This window comes from Vombatus ursinus, unplaced genomic scaffold (assembly GCF_900497805.2).
Source record: "Vombatus ursinus unplaced genomic scaffold, bare-nosed wombat genome assembly UNPS02010193.1, whole genome shotgun sequence".
Lineage (NCBI taxonomy): Eukaryota > Metazoa > Chordata > Mammalia > Diprotodontia > Vombatidae > Vombatus > Vombatus ursinus.
In genome coordinates this window covers 2,570,612-2,593,365 of record NW_020949971.1, presented here as the reverse complement: position 1 = coordinate 2,593,365, position 22,754 = coordinate 2,570,612, and the positions used below count along the sequence as shown (strand labels likewise).

Below are 22,754 nucleotides of genomic sequence, written 5' to 3'. Positions count from 1 at the left end.
ATCACTCCAGCACCAGGGCAGCCCAACTGCTCCTACCTGTCAAGAATCACCTTCACCACCCCCCCAAACAGGCTCAAGTTAGGCACACACTTTCTCCTGAAGATCTTTATAAAGTCTGACTTAAAATTCTCCCCAAATGGCATGTGACAAGTCGTGATTATTTAAAAAACAACCCGCCCCCCCCTACAAACCTCAAACACACAGGGGCACAAAGGGAAGTCAATTATTCTTATCCTTCAAATCAAAGGAGTATTTTCCTGAGGAAGGCAGACTTCCACATAATTTGCACTGTATGACATGAACGGATACCTGAGAGTCGTGCAGCTGATTATGAAAACGCTGGATCAGGTCGTTCAGCTCCTCATTGAGCTCCGATGTTATACTTATGCCAGATATGCTGCCCGTGGTTTCTGTTACAACTAGAAAGCAAACAACAAAACTCCTTTCGTCCACATGACCACAGGAGGAGGAACACACTGGGAAGAGCCCCTCCCTCCTTCCAGGCCCCTAGGGGCGCCCTTCCTGGCCTTCCAAGACTCACAATGTGACTGTTCACCAACACCAGCAGCGGCTGGTGTGTACACGGTGCACTAACTGGGTGATCTCACTCGATCGACAACTGGGAGATGGTACAATGGTAACTATTCCCATTTTACAGATGAGCAAAATGATGATGGGGTGTGGCACAGCTGAGCCGGACACCCAACCCCCAGCACAGTGCCAGGTACACAGCAGGAGCTCATGACCAAAGAGCAGCTTCCAGCAGGTGACTCCTGCTGCTGCTGGGCATGCTGCCCTTCAGACACCGGACCAATGCTCAGTCAGACGCCATGGAGCACCCTGCTGGGGCTGGGGGGCATACAAAGCGGGGGGGCACCCGAGGCCTTGCCCCCGAGTCTCAGCAGGTGCAGCAGGCCCAGGCCCAGGCCCAGTCGGCTGCGTCCCTCTGACTTCTCTCCCACGCCCCCATCCCTGCTTCGAGCTTCCTTTCCTACGCCGTCTCCCCCACTGGACTGTAAGGGATGTGCCGCTCTTCTTCGTCCTTGTAACCCTGCACCTGGCATGGTGCCGGGCACATGGTCAGCACGACATAAACGCTTCCTGACTGACAAAATGGTTCACTCCAGCAGAGCAATCCTTTTATCGTCCAGACTGAGGCTCTCTCCCCGTGCCCATCGCCCTCTGCCGAGTACCATGCAAGCTTGGGTTTTACAACGGAAGACAGTGAGTTGCCTTTTCTCCCCTGTTCCCTTCAAGAGTCATCTCCATCAGGCTTTCTGCACCTAGGCTTGGCCTGTGACACGGCCCAGAGACGGGGGACAGCAGGCAGAGTCGAGTGCCAAAGGCTGCAGAGAGGGGATGGCACCAGGAAGCCACTGGGGCTTACTAAACAGGGGAGCAACGTGGCTAGACACGCACTAGAGGAAATCACTACAGCAGACGGGTAGCACACGGATCAAAGAGGGAGAGAGCCTTGAAGCAGAGGACCAAGTAGGAGGCAGCGGTCAAGTGCCTGCCAGCATTTCTTCCCACACATCCCACTGCAGCTCCATGCCTTCCCTTTTAAACCTACCCTGACTCAAAAATCCTGTTAGTGGGGCTGCCATTCTTTCAGTCACCCAGGTGTGCAATCCTGGAGTCACGCCCGACCCTATCTTCCCTCTCCCTCCGCCCCAACATTCGATCCAGTGCCAGGTCTTCTCGCTTCCACACCCACGCCATAATCTCATGCGCTTCTCCCCTCCTTTCTTTCCCACACTCACGAGAATCACCCTGACAGGAAAGGTCTTCCCAGGCCATTCTGCTGCTCAGGAATCTTGAGGGCCCCTCGTGCCTCTAGAAATAGCCATGAACCCCTGGACACATCGCTGTCTTGGCTTCAGCTTTCCTGTGCAGACTTTATGCTATGTGCCTCCTCAACACCCCAGTCCTGACCAACTGACTTGACGCCACATCCCCCAACACGTTTCTCCCACCTGTCTCCAGGCCAACACCTGCGGTTCACATCCCACTCGTGTCTGCCTCCTCCTTGAAGGCTTGGCTCATGGTGGAAGCCTTTCCTGGTTCCGCTCGTCAGTGCACTCGCCCTCCCCAAAGCAGCTTGTACTTCGTCCTCTATGTACAGAGGGCATCCCCAAGCACCCCAAAAGTGCCTTGAGGCAGAGCCCGCTCTTTCTCCTTCCTTCGGGTGCCCGGGACCCAGCACATCAGAGGCTCCTGAACCAGGAAAACGGTCCAAATCTTTACAGCCAAAAGACTGGCTGAAGAGGGCCAAGCGACGTGTCTGCTGTTGGCTCCTCCCTGGGCACCAACGGGGACAAACAGCCTTGCTCAATGCCATCCCACTCACTTAAGGCCTCAGAGTGCCCCCAAAGAGATTAAAAGGGAATGGAGAATTGTTTAACAAATAAAAATACAACAGAACACAGATAGAATATGTGTCTTCCTAAGTCCACATGCAGCCCACAGAGGCCGTCGAGGTTTGAGTTTGACCCTGTTACTTCTAGAGGGAGTCTTGGGCAGGTCCCAATGGAAAAGGGCTTCTTGGGACTGAGGCCCCAGCCAGACATTTGGGCTGCATCTGAGGATCTCAAGGCACTCCTGTCAGGTACACCGCTCCCTTCTCCTAAACTGGTCACTTCAACATAGCGTTTCTGATGATGCTTTGAGGAGCTGTTTCATCTTCTTTCGCCCACATGTAGGTGGCTTTTTAAAAAAAAATTATTTATTTTTTTTAGGCAGTTGGGGTTAAGTGACTTGCCCAGGGTCACACAGCTAGTAAGTGTCAAGTGTTTGGTCTGAGGCCAGATTTGAACTCAGGTCCTCCTGACTTCAGGGCTGGTGCTCTATCCACTGTGCCACCTCACTGCCCCAGGAGTTGTTTCATGATTCACAACTTTAGTCTCTGCAGAATCCAAGCTACAGATGACCCAAAGGCAAAAAAAAAAGCCACGTACAACACGTTCAATAGGCTGGAGCAGCCTTCTGTCCATGATGATCTAAGGGCTAAAGGTCAGTGTCGAGGAAACGTCTGACTGGCAAAGGAGTTGGGCCTGCCCTGGAGTCAAAGCAGCAAGTGGCGCACATTCAGGGTTAGGTACTCAGGCTGCAGCAGCACGTGGAAGCCATACCAACAGGGAGGGTTGAACCTCTGTGCAAAGTCTAAAAAGGGAGAGCTCCCTACCCAGGTGGTGATTGGCAGGGAGAGGGGGAATGCTGACACTGAAGAGATCTGGGGATGGAAAGAAAGGGTTTTCTAAACCTTATTATTTTTATCCTTACCAACAATAACAACATACAATTATGTTTTTTATTCACAAGTTTCCTCCAAGATATTTCTAAGAGACATGGAGAACTTGATTTTAAATCTATGCCACAACTCTTTATGAGAATAAAAAATCCACAATAAAATACATTGCACATTTCATGATTTCGCTTTACTTTTAAAATCAGAGACAAGCTTCTTTAAATTTATTTTCTACTCTCTGATACTACAGAATCATGGGATCAGGAAATGAAAAGGACCCCAGAGACGGCTTGGTCCCACGGAAGTCAACGGAGGTTCATTGACTCGCCCATGTGTTCAGTCATCTCCCAACTCTGCCTGTGCATTGGCCCCTTCTCTGCTGCCTACAAACATACCCCTATCTACTCTGTTCTCCAAAGTCCTCACTTGAGCCCCCCACCCCTGCTCTCTCTCTCCACCGAATCCATTCTCACCAAAGTGACCAGCTCCTGCTCCGTGGCGATCCCTCTCTCCTCTCTAGGTTTTCAGGACGTGCCTCTCTCCTGGCTCTCCTCCGATGGCTCCTTCTCTGTCTCTTTTGCTGGATCCTCCTCCACATCATGCCCCCAACCACAGGTGTTCCTCAGGGCTTTGCCCTGGGCCCTCTTCTCTTCTCCCTCCACATTGCTTTACTTGGGGATCTCATCAGCTCCCAAGATTGTCCTCAATGTACTTACGAAGTCTTAACCTCTCAGATGATCCCCAGTCTCTTAGATCTCAGGAGATCTCCAGCTCTCCAACCACCCATTAAACATCTCAAACTGGGTGTCCAGTAGACACTTTAAACTCAACACGTTCAAAACAGAACTCGTTCTCTTTCCCGCTCGACACTTCTCCCTCATCCCTTCCCTATTACTGTAGAAGACAACAGTATCCTCCTAGTCCCCCAGGCTCACAACTTGGGTGTCCCCCACGATTCCTCCTAAATCTGACTGGTTGCCAAATCCTGTCATTTCTACCTTTGTAGAATATACCCCCTTCTCTCCTCTGACACTGTCATCACCTAGGTGCGAGCCCTTGGTCAAAGAGAAAAGAATCAGAACTACATAACCACCCTTAACATTTAACAAGGGAGGTGCTATGAAAATGAGAAGAATCTGATTTTTCTGACTGAACTACTTGATATTATGACCTAATACCTGAGGATACATCCATGACATCAGAGACTGTGGCCACTCTGTTCAGTCCCAAGGAACTTTTGATCTGCCTCAGCTATGGACAAGTGGTGAGTATACAAGGTGGGAGTACGAGCACTAAGGATCGCAGCCCTACAAGAGGGTGCACAAATCTGGGCACAGCTCACGCCGCACTGTCCAGGAGGTGCTAGGGACACCTTTTCTAGCTAAGCAGAGGACACAGTGAGTTGGGCGCAGGTCTCTGACTCAGCCCTGAGATCAGGAGCCCAGTTATGGGGGCCAGCCTCCAACACTGCGCTTCTCCCCACTTCTCCCTGGCTTACCGGAATCATCCATCACAGAGATGGCTTGCTCAGCCTTGTGCTGCAGAGCCAGGAGAGCCGCTTGCCTTCCTTGTAAAGCTCTCAACTCCTCCTGCTGCTGTAACATTCTTTTTAACAGATCATGTTGTTTCTTCAAGCTCTCCAGCTCTTCCCTTGGCTGCTGCTGAGGATCTCTGGCCTGGGGAATAAATCAACCCATACTTAATTCTGAGTTGTCCAAGTGTTCGACTGCACCCCCAGACACACAACCACATCTTTACACCAGTGAAAGATAAACCCCTCAGAACAAACTTTTCATAGTCTGGAGTAAGAGTGTGAGATCTGAATGGCTCCAGAAACAGAGCACGCACTATGAAGGCAGTGAACACAGGACGGGGACAAGGAAGAGAGAGAAGACACATTCAGGGGAACAGAGAGAGGGCATACGTGATCAGAGAAGGACCACAAAAGCACACATCTGGGCAGTGCCCCAGCACCATGTCTTTCAGACAAGCCACATTATGACACCTCCTCTTCAGCTGGCACCAAAACCAAAACCTCCCCAAACCCTTCAGAAATACTCAGGGCACTCCTAACCAAAGACAGGAAGGACTGGCTTGACATTTTTATATGGCAAAGTTTTAACTCAATTACACTGAACTTCAATTATTAATTTTATCTTATTAATATGGTAGATACCCTTAGATTATGGAAATAGCTTAGAAATATGCAATGCTCCATTTTAAGGTAAGTCACTGACCTTTAAGTTTTTTCTCTCAAAATAAGGATCACATCACTGACCCTGACGCCCCACTTTCAGAGAAGCCAGTTTCTCACCAATGCCAATAAGGTTAACCTCGGTGTGGTCCTGCCCAAAGGTAGTATCTATGCGACTGCCCTATCCTACTTAAAACTAACGAACAGATTTTACATTTCATTCCAAAAACTCTAGTTAGAAAAAAGTAAAGGCAACCCTACCAGAGGAAAAACATGACTTCTTAAAGTCACATACTTAAGCATGAGGCCCCTAAAAAGATATAACAGCTTAATGTGCAAGTCAGAAAACGGTGGCACAAATTTCAATGGACTTTTTTATCAATGACTTTCTGATATAATATTTTTCAGTGAGTTATCTTAAATAGAATATAACATGCCTCATACTTAACATTTTTATTAGAAACTTTCTCCTAAATTTGAATTTACATTTAGTAAACTCTAAATTTCCACCCCCAAAAAGTCTTATAGGGTTAAGGTTTTCTGCATAAGGAACTCTAAAGAGTTTGCAAAAGAGAACCTAAGTTGTTCACTGAATATACCTTCTCTCTGTGAAGTCAAACTGCGCTGAACTAGTTTACAGACATGTTTTGGTTCTCTGGAGAAATCAGGGAGAAGAAAAGAAAGTCACTTTTGTGTGACTGTCCCTCCCAACTCCCATTCACAAACATTTACATACTTGTCAGGACCTGAAGAAAGAACACCCCAAGTAAGTGAGAGTAACTACAATTTATAGTCTTCTGGAATGCAAGCCCCTCATTAATTCCTGGCTGGTAAGAAGTCTCTGAAGTCCTCCTATGCTGCTGAGATTCTTTCCTTCTGTATCAGGACTCCATTGAAAAGGAGTCCACCATTATGTGAGCTCCACAATGACAGGGTAGGAAAAGCAGCATATGAAACAGATAATCCCACCCATTTTATACTTCTGAGAGCTATATTGTATCTATCTGTATACACCATGGGGACTTGGAGGCAGTTAGCGATAACTGTGTCAGCGCTGAACACTCCTGCCTCGTCAGCAGAGTTTGGGTCAGGGACGTTCTGGTAACGTAATCAAGGCCAAGAGGACTGAGGAAGAGAGAACAGGCAAGTGACAGCCAGCCAATGAGGGTGGCCTCCATGGACCCACTCTGCCTTTTCCAACCCTGCCTGCTCTGTGTAACTTGACCACACAAAACCCCATTCCTTCTTGTCAGCCATTGGTTGCCCCGCGTGTATCTACTGCCTAACAAGTCTGACTTGTCTCAGCATGAGGAGAAGCTCTGCATTACCCGGACGTGCCCTCCAGACTGAAGGCCAAAGGAAGAAGCTGCCACCCCCTCCTATGCTTTACACTTGCCTTCAATTTTTACTAAGAACTATAGAAAACACATGTGAGTGGGGAGAAAGGACCAGAAACGACTAAAGAGAAGGAAAGAGAAGTCAGACCCCAAAAAGAACCTCTGGTAGCTGGGGTGGTAATCAAGGCCATAGTATACTCTGATCCAACAGAGATGTTCTCTGTTTTACTGGAAGATTCCCCGCACTGAACCAGCCTTTGTGGTCACTACAGCGGATGAGAAGAGTATCTCAGGGAAATCCTCTACAAATGACCATCAGATGGCTCCTCTGCCTAGGGAACAACTCACATTCTGGAGGTCCACGCCCCAGAAGCATAACTAGATGATGCTGTTGTACACCTTCCATTTCTCCACACCGGGGCTCAGGCAGCAGAGAAGGCTGCTCGTTCAGAGTCTGGCTCACAAGAATTTTCTGAGGCCAATGCCCAGGGGCTGCCATGTCTCTCCCCTCCACCTGGGGCATTCCTGCTGGAAACTCCCTCCTCAGGGTCACTTGTAAAAGCATCCCACAGGCCCCACCTTCTTCTGATCACTCGTGGGGTGGGGATGATGCTGGGTTCCTGAAGGCTGGGCCAGCACAGCAAAGGCTGGAAAGGCTCAGAACCAGGAGGAGCCTGCTTTCAAGGCCCATTTCAGAGTCTCACAACTAGCAGAAGCGTGGCCCACCACTGGGGGATGAAGTCTCCCTCAAATAAAATGGCCCCTGGTCCTGTGTGGGCAAGGTAGAGGAGAAGAGGGCAGAGGGGGCTGAGCTCCACAGTTATCAGGCAGCCCAAACGTGGAGCCTTGTCTAAGGGTCCACACACGCTGCTGGAGGAAACGAAGGGGTCTGGTCAACAGGAAGAACTGAAGAAGGAAGCTGCAGTGAAAGGAAGGATGGGCTGCAGAGAGACGAACTGGCAGAGCTGACTGTACAAGAAGCAGCATCTCATGGGCTGCGGCTCCATCTTGTATGCAGCAGACGCACTAATGCCCACTACCGCCCAGGACAAAGAGGCAAAGAACAAGCCAGCTGGGCAGAGACGAGAGAAGCAAAGCTCCCCCTCTGCCTTCCCTCCCTCGAGGATCGCCTCTCACTTACTCTGCACCAATGCGTGTTTGCATTGCGATGCACGCCTCGGCTCCCCCATGAGATGGGAGAGCTCCTGGAGGGCACGCCCCCTATCGGTGCCTTTCTTTGCATCCCCAGCGCGGAGCACAGTGCCTGGAACACAGGAAGCGCTTAATAAATGTCTGGTGACGATGACGATGACAGCATGTAAGGATGAAATCAGGGAAGTCCACGAATAAAAACGAAGAGATTAGCAGAGGTTACAAAACAAACTCTTTTCACCACTAGCAGGCTGGCAGCGGTCCAATTGCCTGGGAAGTGGAGGCGGGGCAGTACAAGAGAAGGAGCTCGGGGGTCTACTCTGGTGACCCTGCCTGCCTCAGCTGCTCATCTGTAAAACGGGAAGGCTGGAAGCAGTGCGGTCTGAGTCTGTGAGCCTGCAGCTCCTGAGTGGAGAGGAGTGATCCAAAGGCTAGGAGAAGGAGGGGGACATACCAAAGGGGTGGGGAGAAATCTTGGGCCTTGTCAACGCAGGACAAAAAGGGAGCCACAAAAACCTCTCTGCCTCCTTTCCTGCAGGAAGCACCAACTCGGCTCCACGTCTACCATCACAGGCGGGGGAGGGCGGAAGGGTGAGGGGAACAAGCGTCCGCAGAGCATCCCCCACAGCAGCGCCTGGCCCCGGCCCCAGGCTCAGAGCTTCTACAAAGATGACCTCCCTGGATCCTCACCACAACCCTGGCAGGACGCCCTTGGACAGCTGAGCAAACCGAGGCAGGCGTGGTAAAGTGACAACAGATGGAAGACGGAGCAAACACAAGATCCCCGTGCGCGTCTGCTGATGTGACGACAACTGGTTTAGTCAAGGAGGGCGGCCCTGCAGGCTTGTCCTGGACACAGCGCATCCTTTCACACATCCCAAGCCTCTGCTCGCGAGCCCCCTAACAAGCAGGCTGACACTCGCCAGAGCAGAGCTCGTGCTGAAGAAGGCGTTCCCTCCGACGGCGAGGTCCTCCACGTGCCGCTGCTGGCATCCAACGCCATGTGGGAGGCACGAAGGCCACAAGCCTCCTGGGAGAGACCTGCGGCCCTTCAAGAGGCTGGCTTGAGGCTCCTCCGGAGGAGGGAGCAGCCGCCTTCAGGAAAATGCAGAGCTCCGACGATGCCCCCGAGCCGAAAGTGTGAGTAACAACGCCTACACGGCTTCACGGGGTTGCTGTTGGCGGCAACGACCAGGCATGTGCTTCGACCAGGGCCAAAGGAAACCAAAGGGAGTGCTTACCCCAGGGCCCTTTCTTAGTCTGGCCAGTGGAGGGCCAGCCCTACAGATACGGATTCATTGCTCTCTTCTTCTGTGCTTTGTAAGAGTGGATACTACTCCATGGAAATGTAATACGCGTAGCTCACAAGGAGCACACTTCAGTGACTGTTAGAGATATTGAAGCCAAGCATTTCAAGGACCATTCAAGCCCACAGTGAACCAGGATGAGTCACACCAAAGTACAAAGGCGAGTGTGGTCAGAAGTTAAAAGACAATACCAAGAACTGAGGCAAAAGCCTTCAGAGGGACCCGACGGGCAGAGGGCTGTCCCGGCTCCTTCTACAATGCTGGAGAGGCTTCTTCAAATTGGAAGGACAATACAAAGACTGCTTTTACAAAAACAAAACAAAACAAAACAAAACAAAAATCTGCTAACTTTTGCTATAAAGAAAAAATAATTGTTGTGGCCAAGGTAATACAAAGGCTGGTGTTCTAGAGATTGGAGAGAGGTCGTCCTTAGGCTGACACTTTCTTCTCGATCCAGACTACACTGAGCCTGTCATTACAAGAGCTGTAGGTAAAGCTCTGAGGTCTGGGCAATTTCATCCGTATGTAAAGCATCTACTTCCCAAAGATGTCTGGGCTGGTTTGTTTTCTTTTCTTCAGTCTCCAGGTGCCTAGAAGACTTTGAGGGAACTGACCAGCAGGTGAGGGAAGGAAGAACACTGAACGGAGATATGGACAAACTGAAAAGCTGCAAAGTTCCAGAATTACAAAGCTTGCCCAAAGGAGATGGTATGGTGCCATAGGACTGTGCCATGCTATACACGTCGTCACGGTGAAGAGACTGATCCAAGAGGCGGGGGATGAATGTTCTCCAACATCCCGGTAACTCACCCGGTTTAAGCCCCACTTAAAACCTAGGGGTAACAATCGAGGGTAGACTTGGGAAAAAACAGCCTGTTTGTCAGCACCTCCTCTGCCGCTTGAGAAGGGGGCTGCTCAGGCGCACACGACCAGGTAGGGTCCAAGTGATGCTCCAACCCAGGTCTTCCAGGTGCTAAGCCAACATTCTGCAGTCACTAAGCTGCCGTGAATTAAACCTGATCAATGGTCTCTGGTAGAATCCTGATTTTCCTTTTCCCTTCTTAATGACAGAATCCTACAACATTTGAAAAGGGGACCCTGGGGGGAACGACCCACGAGAGACAGTTGGAAGAGGAAAGAAATGGACAAGAGGTGAGTCTGGCATTAGGGATGTCATTCTTCTAAGAATTACAAATCATTCTGACTAATGTGGGGCGCACATAATAAAGCAGAGTGGGCATTGTTCATTAGGAACGCTAAAACTGGACAACTGGAGGGAAACGGAAGCAAATCCAGAAATACAAAGTTTATTTTTTCAATTAACGTACTGGGGGTGGGAGGGAGAAGAACTCAGCTCTCTGGGGTTTCACGGGTATAGGGGCCCAGGGGACAACGTCCTTGACTAAAGCAGACCAGAACACACTCCAGAATTTACATCAGTCTTTGAAAGCCACCTGGGAGCCTGGAGAGGCTCCGCTAGCTGCCCGCCCGGGGTGGGTGTGTCGGGGCAGGCCTGGAACCAGGCCTTCCGGCCAACACGGCCAGCTCTCTGCAACTGTTTTGCCATATCGCATCTCAGAAGGAGATTGCTGTGAAAAATTGTATTTAACTAGGATAAGAGAAGAGCAAACAGAAAACAACTGAATCATCTGACCTAAATACAAATTTAGCTTTATATTTAGCTTATACTTTAGCCAAAGCAGCATCTGGCAAGGCATCAAATAAAAACAGTAAATTAAACCAAACACACTGCCTACAGACGTGTTGGCAAATAACATTCACAGACTAGAATTTGTGACTGCAGCTGCCACTATCTGCTTAACCACCTCTTAGGAGCATGAATTAGGGAAATGAAGCAATAAGTAATACAACACTTCTCTAACAGGAGCCTTTAATGGCGTGTGTGTATGCATGTGTGTGATGTATGTGTAGTATGTGTATGTGGTATTTGTGTATGTGTCGTGTGTAGTATGTGGTGTTGTGTCGTGTGTATGTATGTGTGTGCATGTTGTGGGGGTGTGTGCGTGCATGGTATGTGTAGTCTGTGTATGTGGTGTGCATGCATTGTTGTATGTAGTGTGTATGGGGATTTGTGTAAGTGGCATGCGTGTGTAGTATGTGGTATGTGTCATATGTATGTGTGCACAGTATGCGTGCATGGTATGTGTAGTGTGCATGTATGCATGTGGTGTGTATGTGGTGTGTGTACATATGATGTGTATGTGTGTATATGTGGTATTTGTGTATGCGGTGTGTGTACATGTGTGTATGTGGAGGGGGGGTATGTGGTATGTGTATGTGCATGTGTATGGTGTGTAGGTGTGGTGTATGTGCATGTATATGGGTGTTATGTGGTATGTGTGTATGTGTGTGGGGGGGGTGTGTATGGGTGTGTGTCTGTGATGCGTGTGGGGGGGTGTGGTGTGTATATGTGTTATGTGTGTATCTGGTGTGGCGTGTTATGTGGTGTGTGTGGAGGTGGTGTGGTGTGTGCATATGTGTTGTGTGTGTGGGGTGTGGATGTGGTGTGTGGATGTGTTATGTGTGTATGTGGTGTGGGGTGTGTGTGTGTGGGGGGGGTGGGTGTGTACGTACACACTCTGGCAGTCAGTCTGGTACAACCTAGGGCCCTTTCTCAGAATGGTATTTCTGAGTAACTGAAGGACGTGTCCCCAGGTCTCCCCAAGATCATCCACGCTGGGGCCCACGGCCTACGCCCCCCCTGCGTCTCCTTTCCCAGTCTACTTTCTGCCAGCATCGCTCTTCCCAGGCCCCGCTGCCCTCCCTCTTTTGCTGGGCTACAGATCAAAGAGCCGCCTGGCACATTCTCCCCAGCCGGTATTCTCTCATCACCAACTCCAAATTCCTACACAAGTCCACCAAGCCACCAACACAATGCCGGTTAAGCCATCTGGTTTGGCCTTTAAAGTCATCACACGAATAAAAGAAAGGCAGCAAGCACGGTCTTGTGCATAGAGAGCCAGCCTGGATCTGGGTTCAAGTCCTGACACACACTGGCCATGAGCAAATCCCTTCTCACAGGGCTTCAGGCGACTTCAGAAGACTCTTCAGCGAGGTGGCTGGGGATGCCCAATCGCCGTGGGAGAAGGTGCCGCCTGCGGGGGAGTCTTCAACAAAAATGAAATCACAGGTCTAATCCCCATCCCATAGAAACAAGAAGGAAATACTTCTCAGCAAACAAAAGAAGTTTTGCCCTGAGGAAGAAAGTCTTACAAAATAACATTTCTTGTCAAATTAGACACATACTACCTTGAATTACTTTCCACGGGGCTAACTTGGAGGGGCAGTTATCTTTGAACCCTATGGGCATTAAGGACAAACATGGCAAATTTAAAACAGAGGACATTTGTGAAAAACTCTGGAGGAAATGATCCCAGCACTCAATCTGACTATGGAATAATGAGTTGAAAGAACTTTCAACTAACACATAAATAAGCAAAAGGAAACACTAAAAACATTTCCTTCTGACAAAAGGCAGGGAAAAAATGATCCGCTGTCTTTTCAGTCCTGCTAGCTCCAGGAAACCTGATCTGCTACCCCAGGGCCAGTCCCCACCACCGCTCCCCCAACACGACCTTCACTTGGAATCCAAGACCATCAGACACGTCCAAGAGGCAACTCTTCCTAAGCTGTGAAGCTCAGAAAATATTTTCGAGGCAGAGCCCTCCGTATGAAGAGAGGGGATGGGCTAAAGTGGTTAATCTTTAGGTTCATGCAATGTGAAAAACCCTCACAAATCCTGGAGGTTAATAACAGGGACCACTGGAAACGGGGATGGCCATAGAAAGTCAAGAAAGCAGGCACACGAGAGAGGGCCCCCCCCGCCCCGCCCCCCACACCCATCCCCACTCCGCTCCGGGAGTGGCGCAGCAGCTGTACCTTTGCAGATAATCCACGTCCTTGGCTATACTTCCTATCAGGCCATATCTCCCTGTCACTCTGAGCAGGTCTGTCACCTTTCCCTTTGGGACTTGTAGGGACGTCAATGTCTGAAACCTGTCCTTGGGAAGCTGAATCCCCTAGTTTGTCCTCAATGCAGGGCCGAATTCTCAGACTACAAGATGCTTCCTTTATTAAATAGTGTAGTGCATTAATTCTCTTAACACATATTTACAGGCAGCCTCATAACCAAGGCCCACCCACTCACCAGCCCACCCTGCCCAGGCCTTGCCCTCCCAGAGGCAGAGTGCTCCTCAAGTTGCCGGAATACCGGCTGAGCTCTGATAGGCAGCCGAGTGACCCCTGCCCAGGCAATGTCTGACTGCCCATCCCCTCACCATCCTCTGACTGGGAGCTACCACCTCTCCACCACCATCCTGATGAACATATCTCCATCCCCCACCCCTGATCACAACTGGCAGAATAAATAAAGTGGGAAGGTTGATTCTGGGGCAAATCTGTGCTAGCTGGAAGAATAAATTTCCCTCCGCTGAAGCCCCCTTCCAGCTGATCTGCTCAACTTGTCCAAGCAGCCAGTCGTACCATGGCTGCTGTGGAAATAACTGAAAGAAGGGGAAAGCAGGTAGTTTCCTCGGGGTGAACATAACAGATGAAGCAGGCAAAGGAAATGTAACTCACTTCCTAATGCCAGTGATCCTTGTACATTATCCTCAAACCCTGCCCCATACCCCCCCAGAAACCCCCGGTCACTACTCTGTGAGCTCCCTTCTCTCTCCAGGGGCATTTCACTGACGAAGCTCAACTACTGAGTCTGAGCAAAGACCAGCTCCTGGGTAAGAATAATAGAGAACAGTTCTACAGCGCCTACTGTGTGCCAGGCCCGTGCTGAGAGCTGTGCGGCTATCACGTCACTGGACCCTCAGAGTCACCATGGGACGGTGAGGCGGGCCCGGTGCTCTCCCATTTTCTGAGTCTAACTAGTCAGTCTACTCTACTCGCAGCCCAAAGCTTCTGAAATCCCTCCTCTCTCCAAGGAAAAGTCGTGTTTGGTAGCCCCTGTTTTTCTGGAACATCTGAGTCCAATCTCCCCCTGTGATCTATCAGTACCCAAGCCAGCTCCCTCAACACTGGGTAAAGCAGCTTGATCCGCAGGGTTTGGGGCTCACTGGGCTCCGTGAGTGGCCAGGCTAACCCTGAACAGATGGGGACTGAAAGGTCCAAAACGCGGGGGACTTTGGGTCTCGACGACCCTGACCCCGACCCCCCCCCCACAATAAGAGACTGCAATGATTTCTTCCCACAGCGTCCTCTTTTCAGAAATGATAAAACTGCTGCTCAATGAGGAGACTGTATTAGAATGGCGTCCCTAAGCTTTGCTAACTAAAGGGAAGCCCAACTGCTCGGACGTTGAGTGCTCCCTACGGTACCACATCTGGGCATGCCTGTGTGCTCCTACCCACGTCACCACTCATTAAACGCACCAAGAATTGGCACCTTCATCCCCAGCAGCGTAAGGACTGAAAGGCAGCTTACCGTGGCGTCGGAAGCCCCAGACTGCACATCTATGATTAGCGATGTGCTCTCAGCTACAGAACCAGATCCCACAGCGGAATCTACGGTCCGAACATGGTCCTCCTCCTTCTCTCTAGCCTGAAATATTGTAGTGGTATCAATCATACAGCTATTAAAAAGGGACAACAGAAATGAAATGGGGGCACTCGGTCTTGAACATAACACACCGCTCCCATGATGCCGTCAGAACACGCACCAGGTCATGAGTCCTGCTGGCGCAGGACTGAAAGTGGATCAAGGTGAAAAGGTCTAACACTCACAAGCATCTTCTGCAGAAATTTCAGGTAGGACTTTTCTTGTTCTTTAAGATGATCTATAAGGTGTGTGAGGCGCTCAACATTGGCAGATCTCTCATTTTTCTCTACCAGATCATCCCGCATGGAACTAGCCTTGGCAATATAGTCCCGAATCTGAACCAGCCTGCTCACAATCTGCAGAGAGGACATTCCGTCAGTTAAGGGGCACTTGGGGAAGATGTGAGCAGTAGCGCGTCACCGACCCCCGGAGGCTTTTGACCTGCTGCAGGCCTCATACTCACAGGGCAGACGGAGCAGGATCCACGCACCCGCACCAGTGCTCAGGGTGGCAACATCGTTTGTTTGAAGGAGCAATATCAAAAGGAGTTAGGCTCATGCATTTGTTTGTTTTAAAATTAACCCAAGAGTACAGTAGGCTGGGGGGAAGCAGTTGCTTCCAATCGACACTCAAGTCCAAAAAGAACCCAAATGACCCTAGAACGCTAACAAACTGATAGGGGAGATGGAGTCCAAAAGCACCTCCTGGCTGGTGTCCCTCACTGATGCACAACCGTCCTCTACGTCTGTCCACCAGCGTGGACTAGGTGACACCTGTGTGCCGGGCACTGGGGATGGCACCTAACGTGTGTCTGACAGCGACCGACGGTCACAACGCTTACCCCAAGGTCAGCAGAGCAGCTGACGTTTACGCTGTCCTCTTTGAAAACCTACAAAATGCTTTTTGCCCAAATGTCCTCCTCTAAGCCTCTCCACCAGCCTATAAAGTAGGTGTTACACGTATGACTGTAGTCCTTTTTCAGATGAGGCCTGTGACAGTCAGGGACACGGGACTGAGTCCAACATTCTATCAACAACCACCAGTGCCGGTGGTACCAATGTGATCTTTTTCTCTATTCTAGTTTTCTGCCAATCAGTCGCTTCTAGAGGGCCTGTGTGTACATCAGCGGTTCTCAGCCGCAACACTCCATAATCCTGCAAACTTTCACATATTTTGAGCGTGTTAGGAAGATCACTTAGAACGTTTTTCTCTAGCGGGGAAGACAAACAAAAAACAGTTTCTACTTACCCTAACAAAACTAACCACGTGTACGCCCCCATGCACGTCAGATTTCTTTTCAAAGGCTCTCTCCTTTGGGGGGGGGGGGGAATGTGGGCAAAGACCAGAAGAGACACACAGGTGAGAAGCACATTACCTGGCTGCTGTCCATCGCAGGCTCTCCTCTCCCATCCTCCTCAGACACTTGACAGTTTTGTAGAAGGTCTCTACTCAAAGCAGATGCAAATAACTCTTTACACTGCGACGGCCCACTCGTCTCCCTCGTTTGAGGGCTTGGACCCACATCTTTGCTTTTGTTTGTATTAATCTGCACTGACAAAAAGTTGTACGGCTTCCTGTTCTCCGCAAGCTGACGTTTGTTGTTAGCAGCTGTGGCTCTGCCTTGGGAATCGCTTCCGATGCTCCTCTGGAGTGAAAAAGAAACCCGACCCCGCCAGCATGAACCCCACAGCCTGCTTGCCCAGCTCACTGTCTCCTCAGACCGCTCGGGCATGGCTCTCAGCTCGCTCTCCCTACACTGGGTCAGAGACCACAGACCTGATGTCTCTGAACGACAGTCACAACGAGTACTTGTCCACAGATTTCTGGGAGGCTGCAGGCCTAAGAACCACAGTCCACTGGTACATCAGCAGAAGACACTGGCTTAAAAAAGCCAGTTCAGACTGCTAACCGATTCCGTCACCCTGGGCCTGAATCTGCCAGGACACAAACCTCACGCAGCACGGAGTACTCCCTGGGTAGGAGAGGCCCGATGCTGGGAACACTAAATCCACCTCTAAAAACCTCCATCTCTTCTGGAGGAGTCACCAAATCCAGCATTTCTGAACCGGGGCCCCTGACAAATACAACAGCACATCTTAAAATGAGTCTTGGATCCAGCCTTGTGAACCAATGTTACCGTGTGCTTGGTTACAAAGCACGAGCCGAGTACAACACCAAGACCCTTCCGGTTCTCGAGCCTCAGACCCGACCTGCTGGAGCCAGAGACAAACGCCTGCCCAGGAAGCAGCCCTCGGTCATCCCAGAGTCAGCCCTGCGGGCCTCTGCCCCTACCTCGGATTTAAGGATGGTATCTCCCCCGCCAGCAACGCACAAACCTGATCTAAGTCGCTGAAATTTATCCGCTGCCTCAGCTTGTCCAGTTCGGCCTGCTCGGGAACAGACATCTGCGTCACATATCTGCTGTGAGGAAAGGTGTGAGGCGTCCTCGTCTTTCTCCGTCCAACTCCCGGGGACGACTCAGGGGAAATGTCATTCATTACCCTCTTTTCACCCTCGACACCAAATTTCTTCTTGTTTTTCTCTGCTGATCTGTTTGCTTTCTTTTGCTGGCCACCCCAATCCTTAAAAAGGAGGGGGAAAAAAGCAATAAAGTCAGAGTCAGTTAGTCCTTTAGCAAAGGTAGATATTTTATTTAGGGAACAAAATTTGCTCGGCCTTAAAATGGTAATGCATAATATGTCGGTTTTCAGGCAGTTAAGTAGTTTCAAAGACTGACGCAATTTTCACTGGCCCAATTTTTTAGAAATTACTCAGCCTGAAACTGTATACCCTGTGCTTCTGGGAGCGGGTCTCCCTCTGGCCCCAGCTCTAACCCTCACCTGTCATATACTAACCACTGTCTGTGTCCCCAGCACGCTTAAAGCACTAAAATGCCCGCTAAACTGAATTTAACCCAAGGTCCATAATCCTGTATCCAAGCTTCAGTTGAAATACAGCAGCCTGGGGGTTCTGCCTCAAGCATACTAAGAGAACCTGCTGAGATCACAGAACCTTCATCAGTCTGTGATGAATCCTGAGAAAACTTAGATTGGCAGCAACCAAGCCCCACGAGGTAGCCCTGATGACGGCCCACCAGGGAATGACCAATCCTTACATCAGAGACCACAGCTCCCTACTGCTTTCTGCCAAGCTAAGCCAGCTGGAGCCCGCGGACACCGCCAGATGCCTATGACCCCGAGGGGACAGAGGAGAGAGCCCCGATGGAAAGAGCTCTGCACTCAGTGTTGGCTGGGTTTCACTCCTGGCCCTTTTCCTTCCTGGCCGGGTGATTTCTCTCACCTCCCAAAACCTGTTCTCCTCATCTGTAAGACCTCTGAAGGCTTCCCATCCTGACTGCTATGTTTCAACAATTACTAAGCCCCCTCAATACTGCTCGCCTGACAGAATGAACACGTTGGTGCGACAGAGTTTTCATGGGCTAAGCCGGGCTGATCCTTTGGGGAACAGTGACTACAATAAACACGGCCCCCATATGACTGCGATTTCTAGGACAACCGTACCATATTGTTCAGCCGGTCGTCCACACTCTCATTACTCCAGCTTGGCAAATCTTGAGCATTCCTGCCTTCTTCAAAAGGACCTCCTCCGGTGGCCATGCTGTCCCATTAATCAAGAATTACCTACAAAGCAAAGAGAAGCTAAAAACAGACCTAGCCATAAGACAGACTTTTTAGTACATAAAAAAAGAGAAAGTTTTACTCTCATTTAACACCTCTCCCCCATCAAAAGAAGGTTCTACAAAGAGGATATCATGCCATCAAACGGGACACTGCCAGACACACGTCACAGACCGCGGGGCCACCCTGCCTGGGGGTGGGCTTCTTTTCAGCTTGCCTTTCCCAGCCCCACCACCTTCCCAATCCAACCACGACCAAGTGCTCATGATTCTAGGTCCACGTCTCCAGTTCACTCCCTCTTTCCATTCCCACTGACACCACCCTAGTTCAGGCCCTCACTGCTACACACCTGGACTAATGCAACAGCTTCCTAACTGGTCTCCCAATCTCTAATTCCTCTTTCACGGTGGTACCAAAGTAATCTTTCTTACATACAGATCTGACCATGTCACCTTTCTGCTCAAAACCCTTCAATGGCTTCCTAACGGCACCTGAATAAAGCCCAACCTCCTTAGCCTGGCGTTCGAGGCCTGCCACAATGTCATGATTGACTTTCCTTGTGCCTCGCCCCACCACACATCCCATGCCCCGGTTTGAGCTGTTTGGGAGACTTTGCATGTGTTCAATATGAAGCATTTATGTGCTTTTGTCCTATTCCTGGATTCAAGGCCCAGCTCCAACGAGTCTCTTCCAGGAAGCCTTCTGTGATTGCCTGGTTCTGTCCTCCCATTCCAGGCCAGGCCAGTCATTAGGAACCATTTTTTCTTCTTCTTCCCACCCTGCCACATCAGAATTAGACTCTCCAAAGTCACACCTGCTGTGGCACTTGGTAAATCCTAATCTTATCATTACTGTACCCTGACAATATACACTGCCCAGCTGACGATTATCATAGCCATCCCTCTTAGTCCCTCTTCCCCCAGCAACAAGGCAGAGTCTGTCTCCATTTGCTTTGTGTCTTCCTTAGTCCATCAGATGAAGCACTGTACATGGGAGGGACCCCGGCACGTGCCACCGAAGGAACGAATGAACCTGAACGCTATGGGCTGTTCTCCACACAAGCAGAAGTTTGCTACAGTGGTACTGGAGACCATACAAGAATGGAACCTCATCTCTAGACAACTCTTGCTCAGCCACAGTGAGAGGAAAAAGCCATGGCATGAGGACCCCCAAGGGCACAGAAGCGGTTCATCCTAGTGGTGCGGGTTTAGAGCCCAAGGCCGGAAGGAAACAATCCCTATGCAAGGCAAGAAAGCGGTATTACAGTATGCATTAAGTGATCGATATTACAAACATAAAGTTAACTCAGGAGGGAAGGCACCAGAAGTCACAAACGTTGGTGCCGTCTGTCTCTCTTCCCCTCTCCGTTGGCCAAGCCCTGCTGATTCGCCCTCTCTTCTTCCCAAACTCTTACTCTGGTTCAGGCCTATTACCATCTTCCATTTACCTCCCAATAACTCTTGTGGCCTCCAGCTTCCGCCACTGGGGCTAGCCAGAGAGGTGATTACCATCTTCTGCTCCCGACCTTCGCCCTGCTTCCATCGCCTGCCTACTGATAGCACCCAAACTCCTCAGCCCGGCCTCTGAGGCCTCCTCTAATTGGGACCACCCTCTCTGCCCATTCTGCCCTGTTCTACCTCTGTGGGCTCTGCTCCCCACATCTGCCCCGCCCCTCTTCCGGCTGAATCCTACCCACTATCTCCATGAAAGCTGCCCTCCCCTTCCTGCCTCAGACGCCCCTGGCAGGCAGCCTTCACTCCCTCACGTTCATCACGCGGTCTGTACTGGACCCTCAACGCCACAGAGGCAGGAACTGCTTCCGTTGTCTTTACGTCTCCCCTAGGATGCAGCCCCCACAAAAAGCCTGAGAGATCCTTGTGAGATGGCACTGGAGAAGAGAACCGGAGTCCTGGGCTTAGAAACCCAGTCTGACCTGGAAGCAAGGGTATGAGACGCCATTCCCTGAGCTCAGGGCAGTTTAGCTTCAGCGTCCTCAGCCTCTCTCACAATCTTCCCCTCGTCACTAATACCTGATCTGCTACTGGCTTACCCCTATCAAGAACCATTCTCTGCAGCCGGCCAGGTGATGGCACAGGGCAAGTCAGCACCTGCTTTCCCTGCCCCTGGACATCTGGGAAGGGAGCTGGCTGGCCGGTCAATTCCTTCTCCCTCCAATCACAAACCCTTCTCTCAGCTCACCCTGCCATCCCATTCTCATTTCATGAACGAGCCAACAGAAGTCTACAAGTATGAGCAGTGAAACACCCACATCAACATCTCCAACCCTGGGATTCCCACTCCGAGTTTACTAACTGCCCTCTCATGAAAATCTGCCTATCCTTCAGGTAGCAACACCTAAGACACAGAAAAACAGAAAAGCAATCTGCAGCAAGCTTCTTAAAAATGAATTCCTTGTCTTTCCTCCATTATTACAGCTTCTTACTCTTCAATGTCAATGGGCTAGCCAAAGAACCCAGCTGCCACTGATCACATATTGATGGTAACTATCTAGAAGGGACCTCTGAGGTCACTGATTGCAGCACCTTCACTTTCCAGACAGGAAACGGAGGCTGGCAGGGCAGCACCCCAAATTCTAAAAATTTCACAAATTATTATGGCTGGGGTGCTCTCAAGTCAGGGCTCTGAGTGTGTCTAGGAGGGAGCTCATGAGCCCCCCCCCCCACCGAAGCCCTGGGCAGCTCAGAACACCAGCTAAAAACCAAGCATCAACACACACCGAAATGTGGCTCCGTCTAGAGAGGCCACGACATCCTGCCATCTTGGCCCCGGGTGCTGGGTTCCCTCCTACTCCTCTGACCACTCCTCTTTCCTCTTGGCCAGCTCTGACTTCTTTTGACTCCAACTGCTTCTTCAGCCCAGTTTTCAGAGGAACCACCATCCAACGGAACACAAAGGAACAACAGGAAAACAAGCCAGGTGGGTTTTCCCTAAATATTTATTTCGCGCCACCATAAATTCTTAACTTGCTTAGAAACAAACAGTTTCTCACCTGGGAGGATTCTCCAAAGATTAAACTATTTGTTTGGGTAACTCCTCTCCTTAACAACAGTCCAGTATTTACCCTGGACCGTTTGGTAACCAAACATACAGCGTGAGGCTGCTGCAAATGGGAACCCAGAAACTGAAAACCAACACTCAAAGCTTCCTGGGAGGGAAACTACGCGGGCTTGGTGACTCCTCAGGAATCTTCCTGGGAGGTCAGGTCAGCCTCCGCTTCTCCCAAGGAAGCGGCCCAGGTTTCCTCGGGGCGACGACAGGTAGCCAATGGCCTCTAAACAAATTGAGATCGATTCTAGGGGACCTCTCGGCATCCTGGGCCAAGAGCCGTCCTTAGCCCTGCCAACCTTTCTCCTGACATGCACTGAGCAGCCTGACAGGTCGGGTCATGGTGGCCATCAGCCCCACATCAGCTCCGGGTTACAAATGGGGAAACTGATGCTCGGACGGAAATGACTCCTCAAACGGAACCATTTCAGTGTCCCGAGCCTGGTCAGAACCCGGTTCTCCTGACCACACAAGCACTGTTCCCTTCCACCCTCCACCCTGTATTGGAGGCACTTGCAAACATGACTCTGAGAAGGGTTTGGGACCCCAGGAAGGAGAGAACCCGCTCCACGCGCGGTCCCCACAGATCTAGACAGAGCGCAGGACCCGAGATCAGAGCTAAAGCTGGAGGGGGCGGTAGATGCCGCCTCCAAGGCCCTCATTCTGCAGGTGAGGAACCGGGACAAGGGAAGTGAGTGAAGCCACACCCAAGGTCATGCAGTAGTGACCACCTGAGGCAGGACCCGAACCCAGGACTTCAACCAATGCCTTCAAACCAGACACTGGATGGAGGCTCCAGAGGCATCTCAAACTCCACTGTCCAAATCAGAATTCCTCGGGCGTCCTTCAGACCTCCCTAACTCTGTCACGGTACGTCGCCACGGCAGCTCAGATCCTCTTCACTCCCGCCTGGCATGCCCATGGCCTCGCCAGCCACCTGCCCCCAGTGGGGCCCCAGGGCCCTTACCGCGGCCTCTCCTCCTCCATCCCCTCAGAAGCCTGGGACCCCTCCCAGCCAGCGCTCACCCTATGAGGCGAGGCCGGCCCGTCCATGGACACCGCACGGTACGGATCCTCTCTGGCCCTCCCCTATGTGTCCCCAGGCCTGGCCGCCGTCTCCCCTGGCCTCAGTCTCTTGCACTCTTTCCTCCAAAGCCCAGCCTGGTGCACCCCTCCCCCCAGCTGCGGGCGCTTCCTCCTCCGAAGGATCCCGCTCCCCCGCCCCCTCCCCCACCTGCAGGAGCC

At 50.9% G+C, this 22,754-nt stretch overlaps 1 protein-coding gene across 17 annotated transcripts in view; it reads right to left on the bottom strand.

Moving 5' to 3' along the window:
- PCM1 (pericentriolar material 1) overlaps window positions 1–22,754 on the bottom strand; it is an 80,464-nt gene that overhangs the window by 57,043 nt on the left and 667 nt on the right. For 5 of the 17 annotated variants that reach the window (XM_027853608.1, XM_027853612.1, XM_027853610.1 and 2 more), the window contains exons 2-9: window positions 18,327–18,446; window positions 17,142–17,387; window positions 16,181–16,450; window positions 14,991–15,161; window positions 14,692–14,808; window positions 13,138–13,326; window positions 4,746–4,923; window positions 310–419 (exon numbers count right to left, since the gene is read on the bottom strand). In XM_027853608.1, coding sequence (XP_027709409.1) covers window positions 310–419; window positions 4,746–4,923; window positions 13,138–13,326; window positions 14,692–14,808; window positions 14,991–15,161; window positions 16,181–16,450; window positions 17,142–17,387; window positions 18,327–18,422 — 1,377 coding nt within the window. In that variant the 5' untranslated portion in view covers window positions 18,423–18,446. Of the gene's footprint in view, window positions 1–309; window positions 420–4,745; window positions 4,924–7,919; window positions 8,043–13,137; window positions 13,327–14,691; window positions 14,809–14,990; window positions 15,162–16,180; window positions 16,451–17,141; window positions 17,388–18,326; window positions 18,447–22,535; window positions 22,607–22,754 lie in introns of those variants that run through there. The other 12 variants (XM_027853616.1, XM_027853619.1, XM_027853623.1 and 9 more) reach the window with 8 other exon arrangements.